The following is a 13599-nucleotide window of genomic DNA, read 5'->3' as shown; positions in this document are numbered from 1 at the left end:
CCCACATCTGCACATCCAAAGCACGGAGCATTGGACATGGGATGAAATAAGACCAGGAGAAGCTCAGGAGTCGCATGGTGGTAGTGGGAAGACCTTGGCTGACTCATTGATTTCCCCCCAAGTGCTCATCACGTTAAAACCCGCTGTGTCCCCTTGCCTGGCAATCAGCCCATACAGCCATGCCCAGCAAGGAGCTCCAACACCAGGGATGCCTCCTGTTGTAGGGCTTCTGTTCTCACACCTAAAGAAACAGCAACCCAAATGCAAGCTGACCCCGGAATGACAAACAGCCTCCAGAGACACCATCTATAGTAAGGTCTCATGGGCCAGCACTATGCAGAAAAATCAACAGGGAGGTGATAAAAGCATTAATTATCACCAATTTCTCATTTTTCAATAAATTAACTGTAGAATGGAGTGACTGGGCTGCCCTGAACCCCACATCCTACACTGCCTGAATCTCCTGCAGCACCCAATAAAGCCAAACCAAACCAGGCAACCAAAACACACACACTCCAAACCAATAGTAGTAAAAGGGGCAGGGTTCCTACATTCCAGCCCTGTTTCACAGTCTAAAAATCAAACTTCTGTGATAATGAAAAGCCCTGCAGAGCTGCTGTCTGCCTCTGGAGGAGCTCCACAGCTCCTGATGGATGCTGCCAAAGGAGGGAGCAAGTCCATCTTCACCGCAAGTTTCATTGCTTGTTGTACTCAGGCAGCACCTAGCACAGCCCAAATCTGATGCTAACTAACACACAATTAGTGATATTACTTAATGCCACTGCAGCTTGGCGATGAGAGCATGGGATTTAATGAGTGAGACCGAATCCAGCTGGCTCCGCTCATCGGCCCTTCCATGGCACTCGTACAAACTGGGAACTTTAAATCTTCAGCCCCATATTCAGTATAATGAACCCAACCTGTTCCCCTTCCAAAAGGACAGCAGCAGCAAGCAGATCTACAGTATGATAAAAGAGAAATATATGTATATATATATGCATAGAGCAGAAGAGCAGTCTGAAAGGGGAATGGCAGTACAGAGAGCAAAACCCCATATAGGGATAAAGAAGAAATGATTCAACACAAAACATTAAGCACACAAAAGCACTCAGGGATATGGACAAGGAGACTCCAGAACAGCCCCTAAATCAGAGCCTCCCTCTGCTGCCTCTCCCCACTGCAACAGGCAGGGTTTTATTGGGTTCTTTTAACCACGATGAGGTCACCAGCCCTTAATCCCAGCCCGTGAGGGTGTGTTAAGAACGTTCATGTTAAAATACAAGCATATAAATAAATAGATTTTAGTCCATATGTAGAAGAAAAGGCGACCAAGGCAAATTTGGGAGACAAAGGAAGTCACTGAAATAAATCAACACCCAAACTGAAGTAATGCAGAGCAAAGGGATTGTCTGCTCAATCCTGATGATCACTTACAAAGAGAGGAGCCCCTTTCCTGCAAGGCAGAGCAAACACTGCCTTAAATCACCACACTGCCCAGTTCTGACAGTTCCGTGTTACAGCTCAGAAGGTGCTTCTGAAGGACACCAACTGCTCAACAGCTGCTTCCCTTGGAGCTCTGCATCAGGGCCAGCACAGGCATTGCCATCACTGTGTATTATGGCTGGGCTTCCAAGTCCGGCTCGTGGAAATAGGAGAACTGAACACCCTGACCCCAAGGCATGAGATCCCAGCTCACCTTACACATACTGATGCCTTTAAACACTCCGCATGGGTGACAAAAGCCAACAGGTAGAACAAAAACCAAGCACTCACATACAGCCTCAGCGTGACCAACTAAATGATTTTAACCATCAATAAACTCAATTTGCCCAACTCAACTGTTCTTCTCACCCGTCCCATAGCAGTGAGTTCCACAAATCACTGCAACCCACACCACAGGAGCATATATTGGGGGAAAAAAAGAAGTGCCATCATGGCTACACACAGTGCTTTTGCTGCACTCATCCTCAATGCAATCCTTTCCTTTTAGTGCTGTAGAAGCTCAGTCGCCACAGCACTCCAGCATCACACCAAGTGAGGTTTGAAAGGAGAGGTGGTGACCTCGTGTGTGAGACGTACAGAGCTGGAAAGGAAAGAGAAGCAGCTCTCATGCAGAGCTTGCTTCCTTCTGCTTCGGATCTAAGGGAAGATCTTTTTGTTCCAAACCACCTTGGTTTGGGGCTTTGGGGTTTTTTACCCAGTGAAAGTCACACCTGGAGCTCCCACATCACCCCTTGCTGCATGACTTTTGCAGCAGCATCTGCTAACAGCAGCCCTGTGTCCTCCATCCCAGAGGATTATCTGTCCTCCCTCCACATCTCAGCAGCCTCCAGGTTGTTGGGGCAGCTCCAAAGGGACCTCTTTGATTTGGTGTGCTGTGTCTCACAGAGTGGGAATTCAGCTCCTCTCCTGGGTGAGGAGCAGCAGCAGCAGCTCAGAACTCCTCTCCCTGCTGACAGCAGCCTCACTACCAGCAGCAAGCACAGCACATCTCCCACTCTCCCGTCTATCTACAGAGACAGGAAGAAGAGAATAACCCAGCACTACATTCCAACACAATAAACATCCAGCTGCCACCAACGGAGCTCATTTAAGACTCCACTCTGAGCTCTCATTTAGACCTACTGCAACCCTCCACCTCCTCTAACTGCACTCTATCTAGCAAAGGGTCCAACAGGGGTTATTTAAGCAGGGATACACCGGTGATGGCTTGCAAAGCACACCCTTAACTTCAGGGGCTTGACTCCACAGCAGAGCCCACATGCAGACTCCTGCTACAGCAGCTCATTATTTGCAAAGCAAAGCACACTGTGCAACAGCATGCAGCTGCAGGGTGCAGTTCTGCTGACCCAGAAGGGATTCATTTGGCACCCAGCAGGCAAAGGCTGCTCTGGATGGAGGGGGAACAACCTACCAGCTCTCCTCACATCAGGGAGCTCAACTGATCCTCAGCCTGCAGAGTTCACCTGAGGAAACTCTGCTTTGCAGCTGGGGATGGAAAGAATCGAGATGCCACAATGCTGGAAGCAACAGGGGAAAACATCACAAAGTCCCTCAAATGGCAGCAATGTTGGTTTGTTCGGTTTTTGGTGTCTTATTTTCTTCTTCTTTTTTTTTCCCCCCCAATTAAAAATAGCAGCAGCGAGTGTGAGCCACCACTTCCCACTGCTGATGGCCTGAGGTAGCCTTTAGAACAGAAAGCATCAGTTCTGCTCCGGAGAAGAGAGAGAGAAGCATTGAGGGAAACGGTTGTCATCTGCTGGGGAGAAAACTGAGTGCTCTGCAATGGGAACTTCGTGGCCACCGCTGCCATTTGGCGTTTGAAACGCTGCCCTCCAACACTGAGAACCGCCGTCCCACCCACCCCACTCACAGCTCGTGTCCCACGCTGCTGCAATGCCCGCAAATGGTGTCTGTGACCTCCACGCACCCCCCCCCTCCAAAACGGACCAGCCGCGACGTGCAAAGTACGGGAAAAAAAAACGCACACATCGTGAGGAAAACACGCAGATAGGAGGGAAAACACTCAGATAGGAGGGAAAAAAACACACACAAGGTGTGGGGAAGAGACGCACATCGTGAGAAAAACACGCAAAGCGTGCAGGAAACGCGGATACCGCGGGATAAAGACGCGCACGTGGATGAAGCGCTCCCCATGGAGCGCAGGGATGGGGGCTGAGGGGATGGAGGGGTCCCGGGACTCACTCACCGCGGAGAAGTTGTGGGGCCCGCAGAGCTCGCCGCGGTACTTGCAGGAGAGCAGCATGTCCTCCAGCTGATGGCCCAGGCGGTCCATGAAGTCGGCGCTGATGCCCTCGTAGTGACGGGGCGGCAGGAAGAGACGGAAATCGGCCAGCTTGGCGAACCACCGCAACCGCGCCTCGTCGCCGCGCAGCAGCTCGGTGAGCAACGGCCGGGCGGTTCGGTTGGGCAGCAGCAACCCCAACCAATGCCCCGCGTAGTACAAATCCCCCTTGGAGAGGCGGGGGAAACGCAGCGGGTTGTTGTTACACAGGGTAACGGCGGGGAAAGCCAACTGCCGGCTCCACTCGGTGCGCACCTGCGTGTGCGAAGGGAAGGAGAGCCAGTGCAGCAGGCGGTTGGAGGACCAGGAGAGCAGCAGACCCAGCGCCGTGCAAAAGGCGAGCACCCACAGCGCCCGCCGCGGCAGCGCCGCCCGCCGCGAGCACATGTGCCGCAGCCCGTGCAGCCGCGTGCGCAGCGCCGGCACCCGGCGGCCCCGCGCCATGGGCGCTCCCCGCCGCTCCCCTCCAACGCCGCCGCCGCGGGCTCAATGCGAGCAGCCCCGCGCCATGCCCGGCCCCCGCGCCGCGGCCCGCAGCGGCCCCGAGCGGCGGGGGGAGCCGCAGCGGTCGGCCCGCCGCACCGGCCCCGAGCTCGCGGTGCTCGGGGAGAGCTGCATGCCGGGCCCCGCCGCCGCTGCTGGTGCTGCCGGTGGTGATGCCGCCGCCGCCGCCTCCTCCCCGCCGCGACCGCACCCCCGCGGCTCGGCGAGGCTGCCGCTCGGCCGGGGGAGCCGCTCACACGCGGCGGTGCCGAGCCGGCATGGCCCGCTGCTGGCTGCGCTCCTGCTGCCGCTCCGCCCGCGGGACCTCCGAGCTCCGCGATCAGCTCCGCGATCGGCTCCGCTCTCCGGCACCTCCCAGCTCCGCGTTCCGTGACCGGCCGCGGCTCCGAGCCTCGGGGAGAGCGCTGCCGCTACCGCTCCCTCCGGTCCCGATCCCGGTCCCAGCCCCGCTCCGTGCTCAATGCCGACCCCACGCCGTTCTCATGCCCGTTCTCCCAGGGAAAAGCCGTCCGCGCTCCGCTGGGCGGATGATGAAGAGGGAGGGAGAGAGAGAAAGGCGACGCTTCCCCGCGGTTCGTGTCCCGGCTGCGGTGGCGGCAGCCGCGCCGCTCGGCGCCAGCCGCGCTGGGGAGGCGGAGGGAGGGGGGGGAGGGACGGAGCACCGCTCGGCCCCGCCACCCGCCGGAGCCCCCTCCTCCTCCCCGGCTTTATTCACGGCCGAGCGGGGGGAGCGCGACTCCACCGGCAGCTCTCGGGACCCGCCGGGCTCTGCGCGTGGAGGTGGGATTGCGGGGTACCTCCCTCCCTCCCTCCTCTTTCAACCGGAGTTTGTTTTTCTGGTTTTCAGCTGCCCCGGGGGAAAACACGATCGTACCGACACCGGTACAGCCTTTGGAAGCGCAGGCGAAGCTCGCAGCTTTGTAGCCAAGTGCTGTCTGTTCCACCAATACATGGAAAAACGCAGCCCCAAAGCATCCCCTCCCCATCACCTCCTCGAGCCCCGGTACTCGTTTACAAGAGCTGTGTGGGGGACAGCGGGCTCTTTTCGCACCGCATCTTGCCCGGACACACACGCAAAACCGCTTTCCCCGATACCCTGGGGAGAAAGAAATACTTGTGATACACATTGGCACCTCAGTAGGTTTGCTTAGCTCGGATCTCTGAATAGCAGCTCAGTGTTACCTTCATTTTGATTTAGAATAGTACTAAGAAGCGTTCCTATCATTGTGTCCAATTAAGCTCTAAGTGGCGATAACTGCTTCGAATCCCCTCTGATATTTCTGCTTTCCATTCATTTGCCATGTGCGTTTTGATCTGCTGTGCATTTTTACCCGATAGATGGTGCCGTTAGAGCCTGGCTGCCTCCAGCCTCTCTCGCAGAGTTTCTTCCCTCTGTGGCAAGAGCTGCAAACCCTCTCCTCCCCTTACCCCAAAGAAAACCCGGCTTTCAGCTCTAAGACCATGGAGGGAAACCGTTTTGGGGAGACCCCACGCTGGGGTTGCTGCAGCAAGGATTTGCACAAGTATGCAACCACAGGCTCAGTTTTCCAGCCGGAGTGGTTTGCGGTGCCTCAGTTCACACTGTGCTCCTGTCCACGCTTTACAGTTTTTACCTTCTTATTTTTTTCACTTAACCACTTCCCATCAATCCGAAATCCCTTTCAGACCTGGGAAGGTGGCCGTGACCTTTCTTAAACGAAATGAAACAAGGCCAGCAGTTAGCACGTTTGTAATAACGTGCTATCGAGTGGCTCCCGTTAAGCATCTCAGCCCGCATCTCAGCTTTCCCCCCCACCCCCGCCTGTTGGAATCAGTGGGAGTTCTTCCCCTTGGCTCACTCACAGGGTAATAACGATCCGAATAGCTTTGCTATGAGGCAGCCTGAGATTGTTATTTCCATGATATATTGACACAAACCTAAGGAGAAAGAAAAAAAAAGTGCTGGGTTATAAACATCATCAAATGACCCCTCCTGCTCCAGCATTGCTGTTATCCTGCAGTTGTTCTCCTCGTGAAAACTTTCTCAAGTCAAAACCTGACCACAAAAGGCAAAGCCTCCATCAGCTGCCATGGCACAGCATTCCCTCCTCTTCAATGCCCATCCACTGGAAATCGTTTCCATTTATTTTCCCATTCCCAAGTCACTCCTGTGTGAGTCTTGGCTCTTGACTCCTCCAGAGCGGCTTCAAAAGCCCATTGGGCTCCATGCATGGAAGGAGAGAATCATAGCATCACTAAGGTTAGAAAAGACATCCGCTGGAAACCACAGTTTGGGTGGAAGCAAAATGACATTGAAGGAATTCAAACATCCATTTCAGGTGAATCCCATCATTCTCCCTTGGGACATAAGTTGCGTGTCCTCAGAAGATACACAACAGACGAATAGTCTGACATTTTTTGGAACTGAAAGCATTTCCTTCTTTTGAAACTTCATTTTCATTTCAAACATCAACTCGAGTTAAGACAAAAAAAAGATTAAAGAAAAGCTTGAAGAGCCCCTGAAAAGTAAATCTCAATGCTTTCTTCCACCTGAACTTTCTGAGTGTTGTGATTTCATTTAATCTCATATGGGAGCAAAAGGAAGGAAAGCTCCAGCCCAAATGCTTTGCCCTGGCAAAAGGGAAAACCAACAAAACCATACCCAGAGCCCTGCAGCCCCCAGGGAGAATGAGGCTGGGCACAGCTGGGCACAGCTGGATGGAAGAAGCTGTGCACATCTGGGCACTACTGGGTGGAAGAAGCTGTGCCCAGATATATACAGTGAGATGGAAGACATTGAGCACATCTGGGGATCACTGGATGAAAGAGGCCATGCACAGCTGGGCACAGCTGGGTGGGAGAAGCTGTGCACATCTGGGCACCACTGGATGGGAAAGGCCAAGCACAGCTGCACACATCTGCACACAGCTGGATGGAAGGGGCCGAGCACAGCTGGCCTGATGGATGCAAGAGGCTGGGCACATCTTGGCACAGCTGGATGGAACAGACTGCACACAGCTGGGCACCACTGAGTGTGGAACAGGCCAAGCACAGCTGGGCACCATGGGGCAGGTTTGATGGACCGGCTTGGTGTGTCAAAATAAGATCATGCTCTTATGTTCCTTAAGCACAGAATAATGTGCTGCTTTGCCTAACTGCTGCTGCTGCAGCAAAAAAATTTCCTGCTGAAGCCACCACGTTATGAGAAAGCCATAAAACACTTGGAAATAGGGGTTTCCATGGAAGCTGCCATCTCTGAGTTAATTCTATTACTGCTGCCTCAAATCCCGTAGCATACAACAAACCCAATCCAGTGCTATCTGAGACCAGCACAGCTCTGGGAAGCCACCATCATGGTGCCACCAACCCCAAAACTGTTGTTCTCATTTCCAACTGGTTTCATTTTCTTTGGTATGATGTTTTGTTTTCTTGCTTTGCAAGCAAATCATTGAGCTGCCAGCTATGAGATTCTCTGTATTAATTGAGGATGCTCAGAGCAGAACTAGGTGAAGCCCTAGGTTTGCTGTAGGGGTTCTGGGGGGCTTTGCAGTGTTATGGGTCTGGGCATGGTTTAATCAGGGGGAGGTAAGATATTTGATCCATAATAAAACATCGAAGGCACATAAATAGGACGTCAGTAAGCTCTTTCTTCATCCGCATTATGGCACGAGTAGAGTAGTAAAACTGCTTGAATTTACAACTGCTTTCAGATTCAGAAATATGGAAATACTCTGATATCTCATTTTCTACGCCTTCTGTGCGTACATAATAATAATCTAAAAACCCTAAAAACAAAAAGGCACCAAACTCAAAACCCACGAGAAATGAATTAATTGCCCAAGAGAGCAATGATGCTGCATTTCTTTCAGGGATTATGCTGTCAAAAAAAGTAGATAGAAGTGGGATTTTCTAGATGACGGGAAGCTGCTAAGGATTAATTAGAAAGACTTTAGGAGGTGGCACAGACCTGCTGGCATGGGGACATAACTGGGTCTGCCCTACAGAGGTGTCACATTGGCCTTACAGCAGCTGGTGCAATGGAAGGATGTACTGAGCTCCTTCTGCCCATGTTTTTGGAGGGGATGCTGAGCCCCACAGCTGGCGATGGGCTTCAAATCCATTTGGAAATGCATTTCCAAAGGTCCTGCACAATGCCATGCGTTATAGGGCTGTCCTGTGTTCTCCAAGTTAAATGGGCACTTCCAACACAACTGTTATTCATGGAAGTTAATTCATGTAAGTAGCAGAACAGGAAGAATGTAAACCCTGTGTCTGTGTGTACACGTGCAGATTTCTTCTGCAGGTGGAAAGAAGGAATGATTTTAATCTGTCTAAACTCCTCAGCTGGCATCCTCCCAGCTATCTCACATTCCCCCCCCCCCCCCCCCCCCCCTCTGTTTTCCACTTCACTACTGAAGAAAAGAGGGAGTGAAACAAATGGAAATACCTCTGGCTTCCTTCAGAACTAATTATAACACGAATCCTTCTGAGCAAATCCCATATCCAAGATCTCACAGCCTCTGAACACCAACGGGCTCCTTTTCTTTTTGTTGGCGCTAAGAAAAGTGCCGTCGGCGTTGGGCACTCATCCTGCTGCAGTGCCCTCTGTGCATTTTGGTGGCCCTGTGGTCACTTCCCAGCTGACCAGGGACAAACAGGAGCCTCCCCCTCCACCTCTGGGTTGCAAAGTTTCAGCCCAACCACTGCAAAACACTGAGAAATGGACATGGGCATCCAATGCTTGAGTGTCTGGGATGCTTCCCCACATCCCTGCTGGATGTATTTCGGGGTCCATTCGATGCAACACGAAACACAGAGAGGAGAGAGCAGAAAGCGACGCCTTCACCAGGAAGCCCTGCAGGGCTGCAGGAGGAGGAAGATGCATGAGATGCATTCGGGAGGATGCAAAAGAAAATGGAATATTATCTCCTTTCTGGAAAGAGGGAGCTTGTGTCCCTGAACTTTGAGCCTTGGGGATGCTTTTTCACACAGCAGTGTGTATTTCTGTTGACTTTTCTTTTTCTCCATTCTATTTTATTATTATTATTATTATTATTATTATTTTCTTGGTCTATAAAGGGCTGGAGTTTCCTTGGAGCCGATTTGCTGGGCGAGCTCCTGCTACGGAGCTGCCGTCTTTGTTCCTGATGGGCTGTGAAGCACAGGAGCGTCGCCGTTGCCGCTTTGCTCGGGTGTTTAATCACAGCTTTTCAGTGCTCCATGAGCACCGCCGCAGGAGAGGCTTAATTAAAGAAGAATCGAGGGAGGGGGGGAAGGACAGGAAAAAAAAAACCCAAGCACGAAGCTTGACTTGCTACTGAAATCTGCTTTGGTGTGGAGCTGTGAGTGATGAGAGGATCCGTGTGGATTTCAGCCTTCAGATGTGGCAGAGGGATGTTATAGGGCTGTACATGGGAGGGACATCTCAGCTCCAATGTATTGGGGTGGTAGCCCTGGCCACGAGCCTGGAGTGCCAGAAGTGATTGTGGAGTCCATCCTTGAGGTTCGTCTGCCATCAGCTCCTACCCCAAGCACCTGGAGGAATGCAGCCTGGGGCCTCCAGTGGAAATGGGCTGAACGGAGGCATTGCAGAGCCTGATCCAGGGCAGGGATGGGCTCACTGAAAGATCATGGTGAATATTTCATGTCACCCCTTCAGTCTGGAGAGAAAACCTGCTGCTGCCTTCTCTCCACCCTCTTCCCCCCCCTCCACTGAACCCCTTTTGCTCAGGTTAAATGCACAGGATCTAGCAAACACACAGAGAGCTGCTCTGTGTTTAGATGCTGAAGGGGACTGAAAATTATATCTCTCCCAGGGAGTTTTGCTTCTGTATCAATTCCAGGGAGCAATTTCTTAAGTTAATATTTATTCTTTGTCTTGCTGATGTGTTTGAAGACTCTTCTGGGAGCCAGGCTGGAAGTAGCTCTTCTTCCCCTTAAACCTGTTGATGCTGTTCCAAACCCTAAGCCAAGGCCAAAGGGATGTCAAAGCCTTATGGCATCAGTAAGGGAAGGGGGGAAAAGACATTGCAACAGGAGCAGATCTTCAGAGACCAGCCCCAAGCGTACAGTCACCTCTTGCAAGGAGCAGCACAGCCATTCCTCCTGCTTTGGCATCTGCTCTATTTGCTGCAATTTTCCACTGGAAAACTAAGCAGTTTGATCTTGGACTGGTCACACAGCTGGGATCCGAGTCCCTAAGAGTCTCCAGATCTCTTTGCTTGCCTTGGGGACCAGGAAGGAGTGCTCGTGGCTGGTGCCTGTGTTCTGGGAATGCATGTAAACCCTCCCTGTGTGCTTCTAGCTGAGAGCAGGGGTCACATTGGAAGAAATCAATACAAGCAATTATTACAAAATATGTTGCTCTACCTGAGGGATGCATCTGGAAGCTGCAGAGGGCAAAGCTCCAGCAGCTCAGCTGTGACCTGGCTGTTCCTGAAGCACTGGAGTCAATCCAATCCCAGGGTGCGGCAGCTGGCATGGCAGAAAAGCCACCCGGTGTCAACAGGTATCAGGGGGCATTTCCCCAAGAAAATGACCCCTTTCTATAGGATGAAAAGCTTCCCATTGCTGCACCTGAACACGAAAACTGAATTCCCATTCAGAAACATTTTGATGGCCCTGAAGCTGCTCCAACTCCTTGCAAACTCAGCAGGAATTTCAGTGCAGTGACTCCCCAGAGGAGGAAACCACAGCTGCCTGCAAACTCTCCCGACTGCAAACTGCTGTTCCTGTATTGCTTTTGTACACCTGGGCTCTCAGTTCTTTGCTATGCTTTGGCCATGATGATCCCAACAGTGTCCTCCATCCTTTCCCTGGGGGACAGGTGAGCGCTACCTGCACAGCTCCAGGCAGAAGGGATCCATGCGACGTCTCTCTGGCAGCTAATGGGTGACAGCAGTTGCGTGGGCAGACTAATGGAGAAAAGGTTTGATAAAATAGAAGAGCCATCTCTGAGGTTATTTTATTTTATCTTATTTTATTTCCCCGGTGATGCTTTTTTTGCAGTTATATAATTTTGTGATGACTTTGATTTAAGTGGAAAAAAAAGAAAAGGCACTGCTGGGAAACTTTGAAGTCTGTGTTCACTCTGAAGTTTGAGTTCCCACCCTTGCACTGAGCTGGAGGGATGGGGGTGAATGGGAGATGGGAGCTTCCAACAGCCCTGCTGTGCTCTCAGGGCTCTGAGCATTGAGCTGCACTCCAGCACCCAGTTCTGTGCTGTTCATACCTCCTTCTTTTCTTCTTCAATAGAGTCCCACAGGATGCTAAACCAAAGGGAGCTCTATGACAGGAGAAGCCCCAAAGACATAAAACCACAGCAGAAAGTTCCTCCCGGGGCTGATTCTGCCTTGACATGAAAAGACATTGTCAGAATTCACTTCACATAAAGAAACAGCTTCAGTGCTTTTTCTGGGTCAGTTTTCTTACCCCTCCAAGATGAACCCTTTTTGCTCCAGGAATTCACAAAGGTGAAGATTCCTGGTTTTGGTTTTCCTTTTTTCCCCCCCCTCTGTATGGCAATCTCCTTTAATGTCGCACACATTTGTGTTCCTGAAACTTGTCCTGAAGCCATCAGATGGGGCTGGGCGAGCGTGGTTTGGTGGATCATGGTTTGGATTGGAAAGGAACTTACCAAACACGTCCAGAAGAAAACACAGAGCTGCTGTGTGTCCTCCTCTGGAGCAGTCAGTGAATTCCTCCTGAGCTGCGTGAACTGCTTTAATTTCACCATCCATCTCATAAACAAGACTGTCCTAGGAAGCAATTTCTCTTCTGCCAATGGACCTGGCTTTAAAATCCCAGCCCCCATCTTCCTTTTTCCCTCCTCCAGGATTGACATTTTGGTGCAAGGAAAAGTGATGGCAGCAAAGCAGGAAGAAACTGCTGGAATCTTCCAGCTTACAAAGCAAGATCCAAACCTTCCAGAGGAAGAGCAGGAGGGCTGAATGTCCTCACCATCCCTAAGTGCTGATGCAGCATCCTCACGCATTCCATGTTCAGCCCATGCAGATGGAGATGTGAAGCTCCAAAAGGGATGGGAAGGGATTGAGATGAGACATTTTCATGTGGCTGCTAAGACTCCTCGAGCGTCTTCCTTTGAGTGGTTTCTTTTTTCATGGCAACGGGTTATTTTTTTTGTCAGGTTCATTGACATTGCATTATACAGTGAGTCCCCAGGGCACCGTTCCCAGAATAATTGCGCAAAGCAAATAATCACTATTTCCATTTCATTTTCTTTTTATCCTGCTCTTCTGGATGAAGCTTTGCGGTGCTGCTCTGTGATGATGGCAAACGCCTGATGCTGACCTTTGGAAAAGGCTGATAATACTGAAGTTGGAGCCAACTGAGGGGGAGAATGGGCATCCTGTGCTTGGAGAGCTCAACCTGGGGTGGAGGCAGAGTAACACTGTGCTACTGGGGAAAAATGGTTATTAATATTGAATACCACCTCTGCCTTCAATAGACTGATGGAGATGAGCAGAGTCTTTGGGGAAGCAGTGTTCTGCCCTCCCCCTGTTCTTATCCTTCTCCCTAGGAGCATGTTGTGACTACAGATAGGATATTGGAAAGGGTGAAGCCATCCCACTCCCTGCTTCTGCCCTTACAGAACAACATTACGCTGCTTATCCAAGTGGGGCATCCCTGAGCCAAGCAGCAGCAAAAGCAAACCTGGCTTGGTGGTAATACAGGAAACACAATGCACACTGCACTTCTTTGTACTGCACAGCTTTCCCTGAGGGCTGCTCAGGTTGTGGCACAGCACATATGGACATGCATGAGGGCCCCTTCCAACCCAACTCAATCCATGAAGCTATGATCCTGTGATCCATATGCCACGATGCTATGACTTTATGATTCCATGAGTCCAGGATTCTGTGATGTCACGATCAGTGTGATTTCAGTCACCTCCTAGGAGTGAACACAGCTGTCTCCACGCTCACAATTCATGTTGCACAGTTTGGCAAAGGATTCACAGGCACAACTGCAAATGGAGAGCTTATGAATAACCCAGTATCAGCTACACTGTGCAAGCATTATAAAGACCTGTGTCCTTTAAAGTTGATATTATATAAGGGTACATAGCAATGAATTTCTGGGAAATGCCAAGGAGCTGCTTACTCAGAACTCAGCCAGCATCCAGAGCAATCCCAAAGCTTTCAGCCATATTGAATCTGCTGCAAGCAGAGCAGGTCATGCTGCAGCAGTGCCCACAGGTGACCCCTTAGGGGCCTGCACCCACACTGCTGCAGAAATGCAGCTGAGCACATGGCTTGGAGCTGCTATGGTGAGTAACAGCTTTGTGCATC

At 51.3% G+C, this 13599-nt stretch overlaps 1 protein-coding gene across 2 annotated transcripts in view; it reads right to left on the bottom strand.

Annotated features, from left to right (window-relative positions):
* Positions 1–13599, bottom strand: part of ASIC2 (acid sensing ion channel subunit 2) — a 401586-nt gene that overhangs the window by 69576 nt on the left and 318411 nt on the right. The window contains exon 1 of one of the 2 annotated variants that reach the window (XM_072356426.1): positions 3710–4268. The exons of the other annotated variant lie outside the window; for it this stretch is intronic. Coding sequence (XP_072212527.1) covers positions 3710–4249 — 540 coding nt within the window. The 5' untranslated portion in view covers positions 4250–4268. Of the gene's footprint in view, positions 1–3709; positions 4269–13599 lie in introns of those variants that run through there. 2 annotated transcript variants of the gene reach the window in all.

Source organism: Excalfactoria chinensis, chromosome 24 (assembly GCF_039878825.1).
Source record: "Excalfactoria chinensis isolate bCotChi1 chromosome 24, bCotChi1.hap2, whole genome shotgun sequence".
In the NCBI taxonomy this organism is placed as follows: Eukaryota; Metazoa; Chordata; class Aves; order Galliformes; family Phasianidae; genus Excalfactoria; species Excalfactoria chinensis.
The sequence above is the reverse complement of the archived record's forward strand: the minus strand, read 5'-3'. Positions and strand labels throughout refer to the sequence as shown.